This window comes from Chiloscyllium plagiosum, chromosome 3, assembly GCF_004010195.1.
Source record: "Chiloscyllium plagiosum isolate BGI_BamShark_2017 chromosome 3, ASM401019v2, whole genome shotgun sequence".
NCBI lineage: Eukaryota > Metazoa > Chordata > Chondrichthyes > Orectolobiformes > Hemiscylliidae > Chiloscyllium > Chiloscyllium plagiosum.
Genome location: NC_057712.1, coordinates 41316660 through 41332318, shown reverse-complemented (window position 1 = coordinate 41332318; position 15659 = coordinate 41316660). Strand labels below are relative to the sequence as shown.

The 15659-nt window shown below is 42.7% G+C and overlaps 1 protein-coding gene across 5 annotated transcripts in view; it reads left to right on the top strand.

Annotated features, from left to right (window-relative positions):
• LOC122542930 (katanin p60 ATPase-containing subunit A1-like) overlaps window positions 1-15659 on the top strand; it is a 46654-nt gene that overhangs the window by 11341 nt on the left and 19654 nt on the right. For 2 of the 5 annotated variants that reach the window (XM_043681097.1, XM_043681078.1), the window contains exons 2-4: window positions 4592-4765; window positions 10568-10719; window positions 12698-12890. In XM_043681097.1, the coding sequence (XP_043537032.1) occupies window positions 4598-4765; window positions 10568-10719; window positions 12698-12890 (513 nt within the window). In that variant the 5' untranslated portion in view covers window positions 4592-4597. Of the gene's footprint in view, window positions 1-3450; window positions 3468-4591; window positions 4766-10567; window positions 10720-12697; window positions 12891-15659 lie in introns of those variants that run through there. The other 3 variants (XM_043681084.1, XM_043681091.1, XM_043681101.1) reach the window with 3 other exon arrangements.

The window sequence follows — 15659 nt, the reverse complement described above, 5'->3', positions numbered from 1 at the left end:
AATCAAATCCCTCTCCCCACCCCCCATGATAATATTAAACAGTAAGGTAAGAGGAAAAAAAAGGGGATATAAACCAAAGTGGGGGGAAAGGCAAACCAACATCCATTATGTCTTACAGTTTATCTAAGAGAGTCCAAGAATCCCTTAGCCTTTTCTGGCGATCCGAAGTTATATATGGATCCTTCATGGTTAAACCGTAACGTCGCTGGGTAGCGTAAGGAGTACTGAATATTTAAGTCCCTTAAACGCTTCTTCGCCTCGTCGAATGCCTTCCTCTTTCGGATCAGAGCTGGGGAAAAGTCCTGGAATAACATAATCTTGGATTCTTTATAGATCATAGCTTGGGGGTCTTTTCCGAGATTTCTAGAGGCTTCTAGAAGTATCTGCCTCTCCTTATAGCTCTGCAGCCGGAACAGGACCGGGCCTGGGCGCTGGTTCGAGCTGGGTCCGCGTATTGCGATCCGGTCGGGACATTCCACCCTTACCTGGCCTGATCCAGCCTCCAGATTTAAAAGCTGTGGCAGCCACTGCTGGAGGAATGCTGTAAGCTGGCCTTCCTCTTCCCGTTCGGGAAGGCCCAGCAAACGAATATTTCTTCGGCGACCTCGATTATAGAGGTCGTCAACGTAATTCTCTAAGGTCCGGACTCGCTGTTCGAGAGTCCGGACCTGATCCACGGCCGATTGCGCTGTAGTTTCGGAGGTCGCGGCCTTTAGCTCCGCCCCTCCGACTCGGCGCTCGATTTCTTTAATGTCTCGGTCGTGCTTCTGCAGCGTGGCCGAGAGTGAGTCCCATCGAATTCGGGACTCCTCGATAAAAGCGTCGATCTTCGTATCCAGCTTGGAGATCATCTCGTCAAGGCTTGTCAATGTAGGTAAGTCCCCCGGGGCAGCTGTGGACGCCTTTGCTGCAGCTGGAGAGGGTGGGGGAGGGGGTCCTGCTTGTTGAGAGCTGCGGGCTCCCTTCCCTTTAGTCATTTTAACTAAAGATTAGATTGTTTAAGTTTAATATTAAACAACTAATTAAATTAAACAACTATTATAAATGATTTGGTGAGTGTGGTGGGGGTGGGTGACCCACTTTACCCTAGTCTTGGGAGGAGCACTGTAGACTCAGACTTGCTGGGTCGCCGCCATCTTGGATCCCCCGACGAGAATTCTTAGGGATAGAATTTATATACATTTTGGAAAAACATGCACTAATCGGGACAATCAGCATAGCCCTGCATAAGGAGGTCATGTCTTACTCAATTAAATTTTCCAAGGGGATGCCGAAGGTGATGGATGAGGGTAGAGCAGAGGGTGTTGTATTATGATTTTAGTAAGGCTTTTGACAAGGTTCCTCGTGGTAGGCTCATCCTGAATATTAAGATGGATGGGATCCATGGTGACTTGGCTGCTTGGATTCAGAATTGCCTTTCCATAGAAGGCAGAGGACAGTGGTGAAAGTGTTTTTCTTTCTGGAGGTCTGTGACTAGTGGTGTGTTAAGTTCCTTTTCCTGAGATTCTTACACATTTGATGCAGCTGCAACATGCCAACTTCTGTGGACAACCAAGATTTTATGAAGCACAGTACAGTACGAGCTTTGGAGAAACCCTGAACACCTTTTGCCAGGGTTGCGAAGCTCTCCCTTTATACAAAATCTTTACATCTCAGTCAGTAATGGTTACAGGACAACCCTAGTCACATCAGCGCATCATCCGCCGTCACTTCCGCCACCTCCAAACGGACCCCACCACCAAGGATATATTTCCCTCCCCTCCTCTATCAGCTTTCCGTAGAGACCACTCCCTCCGCGACTCCCTTGTCAGATCCATACCCCCCACCAACCCAACCTCCACTCCCGGCACCTTCCCTTGCAACCGCAGGAGGTGCAACACTTGCGCCCACACCCCCCCCCTCACTTCTCTCCAAGGCCCCAAAGGAAACTTCCATACCCGCCACAGATTCACCTGCACCTCCACCCACATCATCTACTGCATCCGCTGCAGCCGGTCTGGCCTCCTCTATATTGGGGAGACAGGCCACCTACTTGCGGAGCGATTCAGAGAGCACCTCTGGGCCACCCGGACGAACCAACCCAACCAACCTGTAGCACAGCATTTCAACTCCCCCTCCCACTCCACCGAGGATATGCAGGTCATTGGACTCATCCACCGCCAAACCACAACAACCCGACGGTCGGAGGAGGAGCGTCTTATCTTCCGACTGGGAACACTCCAACCGCAGGGGATGAACTTGGACTTCACCAGTTTCTTCATCCCCCCTCCCCCCACCTTGTCTCAGCCGGATCCCTCCAGCCCGGCACCGCCTTCCTGACCTGCAGTCTTCTTCCTGACCTCTCCGCCTCCATCCTACTCCGACCTATCACCCCCACCTTGACCTCTTTCCACCTATCACATTTCCAACGCCCCTCCTCCAAGTCCCTCCTCCCTACCTTTTATCTTCTCCTGCTGAACACTCTCTGCTCATTCCTGAAGAAGGGCCTGTGCCCGAAACGTCGAATCTCCTGTTCCCTGGATGCTGCCTGACCTGCTGTGCTGTTCCAGCAATAAAGTTTCAGCTTTGATCTCCAGCGTCTGCAGACCTCACTTTCTCCTCAACCCTAGTCACATGCCATTCTCGACACAATGCAGTGACCACATCATCTCCAGAAATAATGAAATGCAAATCGACCTTTACTGGCCAGATCTGGTGTGAATTGTATTTTTTGTAACTATAGTGGAGTAGTCAAGTTTCAACTATAATGTTCTTATTGATTCCTGAATAAGAAATGAAAATGTAAATAGTAGGAGATAACAATGTAAATGGCTCTGAATAATAGGAGGTGATGATGTAATTTCTTACAATCTATCTCAGTCAGAGGCATCCCACTCTAGCCTCGGGACATCCAATTTCCTACAGGTCTGCAGAGCAAGTTAACTCTTTAATATCACAGGTGTTGCGCAAGGATCTGTACCTGGGACCTCTGTTTATGACATATATGAATGATTTGGGTGAAAATGGAGATGAGTGGTTTAGTAAGTTTGCAGACACAAAAATTGGAGGAGTTGTGGATAGTGTAGAAGGTTGTCAAAGGATACAGTGGGATTATAATCAATTTCAGATGTGGGAACAATGAAATGGCAGATGGAGTTTAGATTAGATTAGATTCTCTACAGTGTGGAAACAGGCCCTTCGGCCCAATCAGTCCACACTGACCCTCCGAAGAGTAACCCACCCAGACCCATTTCCCTCTGACTAATGCACCTAACACTATGGGCAATTTAGCATGGCCAATTCACCTGACCTGCACATCTTTGGACTGTGGAAGGAAACCGGAGCACCCGGAGGAAACCCATGCAGACACGTGGAGCCTGTGCAAACTCCAAACAGACAGTCACCCGAGGCTGGAATCGAACCTGGGATCCTAGTGCTGTGAGGCTGCAGTGCTAACCACTGAGCCACCGTGCCATCCTTTAACCTGGATAAGCATGAGGTGCTACACTTCGGGAGATCAAATGTTCAGGATATGTATACAGTTAATGGCAGGACCCTGAACAATATTGATGTACAAAGGGATCTTTGGGTTCAAGTCCAAAGCTCCCTAGAAGTGACCACACAAGTAGCTTAGGTGATAAAGAATGCGTATGGCATGCTTGCCTTTCTTGGTCGGGGAAGTTGTTTATAAGAGTCGGGATGTTATTTTGCAGCTTTATAAGAATTTGGTTAGGCCACACTCGGAATATTGTGTTCAGTTCTGGTTATCACATTCACGGAAAGATATGGAGGCGTGGAGAGAGAGTACAGAAGAGGCTTACCAAGATGACTTCTGGATTAGAGCATATACCTAGCAGGAGAGACTAGAAAAACTTGGGTTGTTTGCTCTGGAGTGGAAGAGGCTGAGGGGAGACTTGATAGAAGTCTATAAAATTGAGATGCATATTTAGGGTTGACAATCAGAATCTTTCTCCCCAGAATTGAAATGACTAATGCGAGGGGGCATGCATTTAAGGTGAGAAGGGGAAAATTCAAAGGAGATGTGAGGGGCATATTTTTTACAGTGGTAGGAGTCTTAAGTATGTTGCTGCGTTAGTGGAGGCAGTTGTGATGGGAGTATTTAAGGGACTTTTAGATAAGAATATGAATATGCAAGAAATGGGGGGATATGGGCAAGCAGAAGGTTAAGTTAATTTTGACATCACTTTGTGGGACAAAGGGCCTGTTCCTGTACTGTTCTATGTTCTAAGAATATCCAGGCCCAGATATAGTCACACAAGTAACGAATACAAATTAACCTCTGTTTTTGGTGTAAATAATTGAGGTAAGAATGTTAGCCAGGTAATAGAGTGCTATCTGAGGATCATTATTGTCTGCTTAGTTTTAGTTGATAGAAACCTTGGTGTGACTTAGTTCAGAGGAATAATGCAGTAGTACTTGATTATGTGTCTTGGGAAAAATATTTTTCTGTATGAGTAGCAATAGGAAATCCACTTTTTAATTTAAAATAGAGTGAAATTACTTTAGGATAGAACTTGTAAATATACTCTATGCTCCTGTAAAAATTGGTGGTTTCCTGAAGTTTTAAACAGTTTGTGTTTTTTTCCCATAGAATGCAATGAAAATGAGTCTCCATGAGATCAGTGAAAATGTGAAGTTGGGCAGAGAATATGCCTTATTGGGAAATTATGATTCTGCATTAGTGTACTATCAAGGAGTAATTGAACAAATTCAAAAATACTTGTCTTCAGTCAGAGATCCTTCATACAAGCAGAAGTGGAACCAGGTTAGAACCTCACTATTATTTATACTTATGTTGCACGACTTGTGCTGTATGGAATAATTTCTGATTCTGTGCTCACATTTGCAACATCTTAGTTGGAAACTGTTAATATTTGACACCAACAAAGTATAACCAATGAGTTGAAAATTCTTATCCATCTCCAGGGAAATTTTGCATTAACAGTTAAGCTGATCCTTAATTTCTTCTTCTCAAATGAACTTGTGCATTTGTCACCACTTGTGATTTCAATATTACAGCAGATCTATTGTCTTTGGTCAAGTACAAAATCGCCTCCAAGTTCCTATTGCTGCATGATTGCTTGTCATGCATTCTCCACACAGTTATTTGCATTATAATTGTGATTTGATTTTTCTGCCCCAAACGCACACCGTTCTCATTTTTAAGTGCATGATACCTAACCACAGTGCACTAAAATACATTAAAATATATTTGGTTCAGGTCTTCCACTGAGAATATAGTTGCTCCAACAGTGTATTGAGACCATATAAAGATTTGGTGCAGCTGAATCTCCGGAAATTGCCCTGGTTGTTGAAACCTCTGTGGTACCTTTATCCAACATCTGAAAATGCCCCAATGTTTTCGTTATAATTGGAGACTTTGGAGAGTTCTGACTGATTTAGTTTAATAGATATCCAAGAAATGTTAAACTGTTAAAACCTGCTTGAATTCCTGCGTAATTATAAAGCTGACCCCTGTTGCCACCACTGACTCTACCCTGAGTGGATTCAACCCAACAACTCCCCATGTGAACCTCCTTGAATCTGAGATTGTATTTCCTCCATTGTCGCTAAACTAAATTCTCTGTGAGACACACAGGCACACCCACTTTCCTGGAGCCTCAACTCTGTCCTCCTGCCACCTTACTGCTTCACCTACCCTCACTTAACCTTGTTAGTTAACTTCTCTCAGTACCCATATTCGTGGCTTCAGAATATTTATATCCTCAGACAACACTGATCCACTTCACTGCTGGCAGAGTAGATTCCTGGCCTTGAGTAGATGCCTCTCCTAAACGTTTGCACAGAGAGCTCCAAGGTAGGTGTATTTTTGATCTGATTAGGACAGAAAATAGGGTTTCCAATATTTTCAATTCTGATTGGAAGACCTGAGCCATTGTAACTTTGCTGAAGCTAAATGCCTGCAGTACAGGAAAGATAGTAGCAGAAAAATGACACTGTCCATTAAGTAGGTTACTGCTGTGAAATGCTGAGAGAGTTTCCATAGATTAAGTACATGAGAATATGGTCTGTCTTACATGTACCTATCTTTATGATCCCTTACCTCAGTCACAAATGACACACAATCGAAACTCCACATAATGGACCTTTGTCACAGTCACTTTTAAATGTAACTTTCCAGACAACATGTTGCTCAAAGGGCAGTGTACCTATAATATTTTGACTATCAGATTCTGAGTCATTCTTTTGGCCATGTTTTGCTGAGTCTGAACTGGCTAGTTGAGTGTAGTACTGACAGAAAATCTCAGTTTTGTGACTCAGTAAATGCTGTTGTTCATATTTTTTAATAATGTCAAATTCTTTAATGAAAACATAAATTGTTGGAGAAGCTTGGCAGGTCTGACAGCATCTGTGAACAGAAAGCAGAGCTAATGTTTTTGGTCCAGTCACCCTTCATCAGAGCTAGTGATAGCTAGGAAAAGGTGGTATATGTGCTGAAAGCAAGGCCTGGGAGGGTTAAAGGAGTAAGCGATAGGAAGGAAAGACTGGCAGACAAAGGGATAGATAGTGGATAGTGAAGGAGAGAGGAAAAAAGTTGCTTATGGGACCCTCAGTAGGTGAAAATGGGTTGAATCCTTAGAAACCCTGCAGTGTGGAAACAGGCCATATGGCCCAGCGAGTTCACACCAACTCTAAAGAGCATCCTACCAAAACTCTCACCCCTCCTCTATCCCTGTAACTCTGTATTTCCAATGGCTAATCTACCTAACTTATACCATCCCTGGACGCTATGGCTGTGCTGAAAGTAGGCCATGTGATGACCAAGCCTGTGGTGCACAGATGGATAAAGAACATGGAAGAAGGTGCTCAGGCCCTAAAATTATTGAAGTTGATATTGAGTACTGTAAGTTGCAGGGTCCCCAAGTGCGAAATAAGATGCTGTTCTTCCAACTTGCCCTGAGGCATGTTGGAGCACTATAGCAAGTCTGAAATAGAAATGGTGAAATGGCAGGCAACTGGAAAGTAGGGGTCATTTTTGCTGACAGAATGTGGGTGTTCTGCAAAGTAATCTCCTGGTCTACATTACAAGGATGTTGCCAGGGTTGGAGGATTTGAGCTATAGGGAGAGGCTGAACAGCTGTTTTCCCTGGAGCGTCAGAGGCTGAGGGGTGACCTTATAGAGGTTTACAAAATTATCAAGGGCATGGATAGGGTAAATAGGCAAAGTCTTTTCCCTGGGGTCGGGAAGTCCAGAACTAGAGGGCATAGGTTTAGGGTGAGAGGGGAAAAGATATAAAAGAGACCTAAGGGGCAAATTTTTCACGCAGAGGGTGGTACGTGTATGGAATGAGCTGCCAGAGAATGTGGTGGAGGCTGGTACAATTGCAACATTTAAGAGGCAATTGGATGGGTATATGAATAGGAAGGGTTTGGAGAGATATGGGCCGGGTGCTGGCAGGTGGGACTAGGTTGGGTTAGGATAACTGGTCGGCATAGACAGGTTGGACCGAAGGGCCTGTTTCCATGCTGTAAATCTCTATGACTCTGTGTAAAGGAGGCGGTGTGTTTGCTCACAACGTAAATTAGATTGAGTGAAGTGAAGTAAATTATTTCTTCACATGGAAGGTGTGTCTGGAACCTTGGATAGTGAAGAGGGAAGACATAACTAGGCAGATATTCACTTTCTGCAGTTACGTGGAGGAGGACTAGACAAGGGTATACCAGAGAGAATGGCCACTATGGAATGCTAATGGAGGGGAGGAGAGGATGTGTCTGATGGCAGCATCTCACTGGAGGTGGTGGAAATGGCAGCTTATGATCCTTTAGATGCTGATGCTGGTTGGGTGGAAAGTGCAGGGCAGTGCTATTTCTCGAAGTGAGCAGTAGTAGTTTGCAAAACCTTTGGTTTTACTTGATAAGCTTTCAAAATTTAATCTGTTTGTAGGAAATGGATGTGTATACTTTCTTCCTCACCTTAGCTCTTCCTTCCAAATACTCTGCCTACCCTTTTTCTTTCCAGTCCCATCTCTCTCTCTCTTTCTCTCTTCCCCTCTCTGCCCCCGACCACCCATGTTATCCATACAAACCACAAAATAAACTGTTGATAAAATACGAAGCTATACCTGAAGGAAAAGGTTAACTCTGTAAACCTTCAAACTACTTTGAAAACCAGAAGCCCTTCAAAAAATGGTAATGCTTTCAGTTTCACTGATCAATGTAGTTACCCCTACACCTCGGTTAAAGTCCCACCTGCCCTAGAGCTGTCTAATAATATCTCTGAGCAGGTTGATTAGAAAAATGTTACATTCTGTACACTGCACATGCTTTGCACTATCCTTGGAACTGCAATCATAAAAGTTTCATTAGTAACCCCCTTCAATGATTAACAGCTGAGAGATGGACATCAATCCCATCCAAATCCAGGCATTGAACCGAGATTAACGCAACTGAACAAAACTGTAAATAAAGGTCACAAAAACATAAAAGACACCTAAATATTTGTTAGTGCCTTATCAGGATTATCTTTTAAATGTATTTATAACGTTGTAAATCTTGCTTTGTATTTTAGAAGTTCATGTTCTGAAAAAGAAAATGACTATTGTTTAGTGTTGTGGATTTCAGTGATTTCAAACTCTAAAATTCTGCATTGCTTGTTTTGAAGTTTTAAATAATTTACTTTGTCCAGTGGTTTATCATGGTTCTCACAGCATTCCTACCTGACAGACCTTCAAAAATGAGATGAGTGATCAGAGACTATGTTTCTGTTACTATGAAGAGCAAGACTGGTAGATGTAGGGAGTGACGAGAGAAGTTGAGGCTGTGGTCAAGAAAAATAAGGAGGCATATGTCAGGTCTTGACAACAGAGATCGAGTGAATCCTTAGAGGAGTTTCAGAACAGTAGGAGTACACTTAAGAGGGAAAATTGGGGGATGGGGGGTTGCAGAAAGGTCAGATGAGTTAGCTTTGGCAATTTGGGTTCTTCTTAATCCTGCAGTTATTCTACAAATGCACTAAGCATAATAGAGTAACTAGAGAGATAACAGTGCTCCTTGGAGGTCAAATTGGCTGCCTACGTGTGGAACAGCAGGAGATGGGTGAGAAGCTAAATGAGTATTTTACTTTAGCGGTTGCTGTGGAGAAGGATATGGAAGCTAGAGAACTTGAAGTAAATAGCGATAGCTTGAAAAGTGCATATTATAGAGGAGGACTTCCTAAATTGCAGAAGTGTGGATACATCCCTGGGACCTGATCAGGTGTACCCCAGAACTTTGTGGGAAGTTAGGGAAGTAATTTCCAGGCCCCTTGCTGAGATGTTTGTATCATCGATGGCCACAGATGAGGTGCTAGAAGTTGGCTAATGTTTTGCCACTACTTAAGAAAGACTGTAAGGAAAACCAGGGAACAATAGACCAGTGAGCCTGACGTCTGTAGTGAGTAAATTGTTGGAGGGGATCCTGAGGGACAGGATTTGCCTATATTTGGAAAAGCAAAGACTGCGGGATAGTCAACATGGCTTTGTGTGAGGGAAATTGTCTCACTAAAGTCTTTTGATGAAGTGACAAAGATTGATGAAGGTGGAGCAGTGGACGGTGTCTATATGGACTTCAAGGTGTTGGATAAGGTTCTGCATGGTATATTGGTTAGTAAAGTTAGATCACATGGAATAGATGGAAAGGTAGCCATTTGAATACAAAATTGGCTCAAAAGGAGGAGGGAATGGCCTAGTGGTATTATCACTGGACTGTTAATCCAGAGACCCATTTTCTTGGGACCTGGGTTTGAATCCCGCCACGGCAGATGGTGGACTTTCAACTCAGTGGAAATATCTGGAATGACGTGTCTAATGATGACCATAAATCCGTTGTCGGTTGTTGGGTTAGTGCATTGAGTATGGGAGTTGGGAGATCAAGTTGTGCTGTACAGGACATTGGATAGCCCACTTTTCGAATACTGCATTCAATTCTGGTCTTCCTGCTCCGTGAAAGATGTTGTGAAACTTGAAAGGGTTCAGGAAAGATTTAGAAGGACGTTGCCAGAGTTGGAAAGTTTGAGTTATAGTAAGAGTCAAAGTAGGGTGGGGCTATTTTCCCTGGAGCGCCAGAGGCTTGGGGGGGGAAATCTTTTAGATGTTTATAAATCGAGGAGAGCCAAGATTGTGTTTCCCTGAGGTAAAGGAATCCAAAGCTAGAGGGCATTGGTTTAAGATGAAAGGGAAAAGATTTAAGAGAGTCCTAAAGGGCAACCTTTTCACACAGAGGGTGGTACGTGTATGAAATGAGCTGACAGAGAAGTTAATGGGGCTGATACAATTACAACATTTACAGGTTTGGGGCCAATGCTGACAAATGGGACTAAATCAGTTTAAGATATCTGGTCAGCTTGGACGAGTTGGACCAAAGAGTCTGTTTTGTGCTGTACAACTCTATGACTATAATTACTTTTTAAAGTACAGTTGATGTTGAACACAGCAACGGTGCCCCACAGTCAGCCAATGAGATAAATGACAAGCTTTTAATTGTTAACCACGGCAGCAGGTGAACTCCCTGACTTGTATAAAAACTCTTAACTGAATCAGAACCTTTTGTTTGTTGCATATTTCAACAGGTATGGCAAGAGATAACTGAAGAATGTCAGCATGTCAAAGAGATTATGTCAACATTGGATGGCTTTAAACATGACAGTTCTCCATTGCAAGCAGTACGACATGAAGGACATGATTTAGAAGTCTGGTCATTACCTGTGCCTGTAGAGCGCAAGTATGTCCTGTAGTGTCTTGTGGAGAAAGTGAGGTCTGCAGATGCTGGAGATCAGAGATGGAAATGTGTTGCTGGAAAAGCGCAGCAGGTCAGGCAGCATCTAGGGAACAGGAGAATCGACGTTTCGGGCATTCCTGAAGAAGGGCTAATGCCCGAAACGTCGATTCTCCTGTTCCCTAGATGCTGCCTGACCTGCTGCGCTTTTCCAGCAACACATTTCCACATCTGTAGTGTCTTGGGTCTGTAGTATTCTAGAGCCTTGCATTAAAGGACCAGTGCAATTTAAATGATTAGCTGCAAAGTATTGTTTGAAATAGCAATTATATTTGCTTCGACACATTTTTTGAAAAAAATGCAAATCTCTATCTAGATATCATTAGTCATCATGATATAGAACATGAAGAGTTGAATTTAGAGAAATTATGTTTATACCATACAAATAAAAACGATGACTTTGGAATAAATATAAGCTTACCAATAAAATTAATCATGATTTGTAAAGAATAGTGCTCAGAACTTTATCTGCCTATGCTTACTCATCTCCTGGGATTCTGGATCTTGTGTTCTTCTTGGTTGCCAGAGCTTTAACCATTAGTTAGATAGAGACACAATTCCTGTGTTCATAATTACAAATGTGTTGAACAAAATATACATTGTGTAAGTTTTAGTCTTCATCTGTCTTCTATCAGTCGCAAAACTCTTGCATGTCCAATGATTATGTTTATGACAAGCAAAAATCAACAAAGAATTGCAGCAGCACCTTAGCTTAGTGCTTACTCACAGTGCTGGGGACTGGGTTCGATTTCAGCCTTGAGTGACTGTGTGGAGTTTGCATGTTCTCCCCATGTCTATCGATTTCTTTCTGTCCAACTGTTCTCTCTGTCTTTGGGTTCTATCACTACCTATTGTTTACTCCTTAGCCCCTACCCCCATTCTAATTTCTGCATATAAACTGACATTTTCCTAGCTACAATTAGTTCTAAGAAAGAGTCACCAGACCTGAAACATTAACTTTGATTTGTCTTCACAGATGAGGCTAGACCTGCTGAGCTTCTGTTTTTTGTTTTTTAGTTTTATTCTTAACTGGGTCTACAACATTTTGCTCCATGGAATGGTCACAAAATCATTATATGAAACCACCTTTCAGAAACACTTTACCAGCTTTATTTGTTCAGTCTTTGTGAATAAAGAAGTCCCTCATAGCTAATATGTTTATTATAAACTTCAATAATTGCTTGTTTCAAGCTGTGTCCAGTGGTGTGCCTTTGGGGGCCTATGAATCACTCTCACCAGCAATTTTCTGACACTTGCTGTTCCTAATCGCCATTCTGTTTCCTAATTTTCTGAGGCCAAATCCTTTCTCTCTATTGTCCTTATGAATTGCTTAATATCAGGATTGTCATTCCTTCTTCATTCTCCTTGCCACTTCAAAATATTGTATGCCTGAAATATTTATTTCCTGAACATTACCTTATAATAAAGTCTCTGTTATGATGATTAGATCTAAACTAAGGGTGTCAAACCACATTGACCTTATATTGGCCAAAATAATAAGTTTTAGAAAATCTTATGTTATTCTAATATTTGTGAATACATTAGCTTTTAATGTCCATCAATATGAAGTCAATTTTACTTGTGTTTAATGTGTAATTAAATTTCTTTTGGAGAAATTGAAAGCAGCCATGGAACTACTGTGCCTGGCCTATTTGAAGGTGGCAGCTCAACTCCAGCCCTTTCCTGACTTGGTAGAAATATCGTGGCTGGGTACCATAATTCAGGATTCATAATGTCAGTAAATGGCAGGTGTCAGGCCTTATGAAATGCTCTGGTGGAGAGTATGTGCCCACAGGTTGGGCATCACTAATCTAAACCATTTGTAGTACTGTATATAGTTCTGGGTAATTATGTGCAGTTGATTTGCATAGAGAACATTATCTGAGTTTGTCCACACTGTGACTAATTTATGTTTCCCTGAAAGTAGACCATCACCACATCCAAGAAAACGACAGTCAACGCCTTGCAATGACCTTAGAGGTCCTCAGAAAGACCGTCTCGGAGCTCCAGTTAGAGGTTCTAGTCGTCCTGTACCCCGAATAGGAAACAGTGATAGAGTGAGATCAAACAAAGGAAAAGACAAGAAAGAAAATCAAAGTAAAGGAAAGGAAGACAAGGTATGTTTTATTACCTTAAAATATATAAGTAATTCACTTTACACTGTAGAATTACTTGTTTTAAGAAAATACTAGAAATAAATTGGGATGAGCAAGAAAATGTTTATCCTTTAAATATTTATATGTCTTGAGTGAAGATTTTTGTCACAGTATTTTTCTGTTAGAGTAACAAGTGCTGCAACCTGATTTTCTTTAACATTCTTTACCTTGCCAGTGCTTTCTGTAGACTGTTTATCTAATAGAATTGCAAGGGAACTGGTGACTTGCAGATAATCAAATTATACCAGGTAGATTGTCTACAAAGGCAAGTCATGTTATATTACTATGCATGCTTTATTTTTAATAGCTGGCACGCAATTTTTATTTACACATACATGCAGCATCTGACGAGGGTTATAAATCAAAGATTGGAGCCTGGAATTCATCTGAAGTGCGGACACAGTTGTGATTTTTAAGAAGTAATCAGCATAATCATTTCAGATAAACAGCTATAAGCTGAATGATGAGTTTCTTTAGGAGGGGTTGCAGAGAAGGTGTTGGGAATTCTAACCAGAAGGAATTTCTCTTCCAATTCACATTGCTTAATGGAATTATTTAACTCCTAAATCATATGTTCAAATCAGAGTCATAGAGATGTACAGCACAGAAACAGACCCTTCAGTCCAACTGGTCCATGTTGACCAGACATCTTAACCTAATCTAGTCCCGTTTGCTAGCACTTGGTCCATATTCTTCAAAACGCTTCATATTCATATACCCATCCAAAAGATGCCTTTAAATGTCGTAATTGTACTCACCTCCACCTCTTCCTCTGGCAGCACATTCCATTCATGCACCATCCACTGCATGAAAAAGTTGCCCCTTAGGTGCCTTTTAAATTTTTCCCCTCCCACCCTAAACCTATGTCCTCCAATTATGGACTCCCCCACCTCAGGGAAAGGACCTTATCTATTTACCCTATACATGCCCGTCATGATTTTATAAACCTCTATAAGGTCATCCCTCAGCCTCCGAAGCTCCAGGGAAAGCAGCCCCCGTCTATTCAGTCTTTGCCTGCAGCTCAAACCTTCCAGCCATGGCATCCTTAAATCTTTTTCTGACCCTTTCAAGGTTCACAGCATCCTTTCCCTAGAAGAGAGACCAAATTGCCTACAATATTCCAAAAGTGGACCTAACCAACAGCCTGTACAGCTGCAACTCCTATACTTAATACTCTGTCCAATAAAGGAAAGCATAACAAATGCCACCTTCATTATCGAATCTACCTGCAACTCCACTTTCAAGAAAGTATGAATCTGCACTCCAAGGTCTCTTTGTTCAGCAACGCTCCCTTGGACCTTACCATTAAGTGTATAAGTCCTGCTCTAATTTGCCTTTCCAAAATGCAGCACCTCACATTTATCTAAATTAAATTCCACCTGCCACTCAGCCCATCTGATCAAGATCCTGTTTAACTCTAAGATAACCTTCTTTGCTGACCACTACACCTCCAATTTTGGTGTCATCTGCAAACTTGCTAACTATAACCTCCTGTGTTCACATCCAAATCATTTATATAAATGACAAAAAGCAATGGACCAGCACCGATCCTTGTGGCACATCACTAGTCACAGGCCTCCCGTCTGAAAAGCATCCCTACACCACCACCTACCCTCTGTCTTCTACCTTCAAATCAGTTCTGTATCCAAATGGCTAGTTCTCCCTATATTCCCTGAGCTCTAACCTTGCTAACCAGTCTATTATGAGGAACCTGATGACTGCCTTACTGAACTCCATATAGATCAGGCACACTGCTCTGCCCTCATCAATCTACTTCTTTTACGTCTTCAAAAAAACTCAATCAAGTTCATGAAACATGATTTCCCATGCAGTAAGCCTCATTGACTATCCCTAATCAGTCCTTGCATTTCCAAATGCTTGTAAACCCTGTCCCTCAGGATTCCGTCCAACAATTCCCACCACTGATGTCAGGCTCACCGGTCTGTAGTTCCCTGGCTTTTTCTTACCACCTTTCTTAAATAGTGCCAACACATTCGCCAAACTCCAGTCTTCCAGCACCTCACCTGTGACTATCGATGATGCAGATATCTTAGCAAGAGACCCAGCAATCACTTGCCTAGCTTCCCAGAGTTCTAGGATGCACTTGATAATGACCTGGGGATTTTTCCACTTGTGTTTTAAGACATCCAGCATCATCACCTGTGTAATATGGTCATTTTTCAAGTCGCCACCATTGATTTCCCCAGATTCTATATCTTCTACGTCCTTCTCCACAGTAAACACTGAGGCAAAATAGTCATTTAGTATCTTCCCCCATCTCCTGTGGTTCCACACATAGGGCCCCTTGAAGATCAGTAAGACAGCCTATTCCCTCCCTAGTTACCCTTTTGTTGAAAGTTTGTGAGAAGATTTGTAGCTCGGGTGCTCTTTGCTGTGGTTCTGTTCGCCGAGCTGGAAGTTTTTGTGGCAAACGTTTTGTCCCCTGTCTAGGTGACATCCTCAGTGCTTGGGAGCCTCCTGTGAAGCGCTTCTGTGTGTTTCCTCCGGCATTTTATATGGCCTGTCCCTGCTGCTTCCGGTTGTCAGTTTCAGCTGTCCGCTGTAGTGGCCGGTATATTGGGTCCAGGTCGATGTGTTTGTTGATGGAGTTTGTGGATGAGTGCCATGCTCCTAGGAATTCCCTGGCTGTTCTTTGTTTCGCTTGCCCTATAATGGTAGTGTTGTCCCACTCGAATTCATGTTGCTTGTCGTCTGCGTGTATGGCTACTA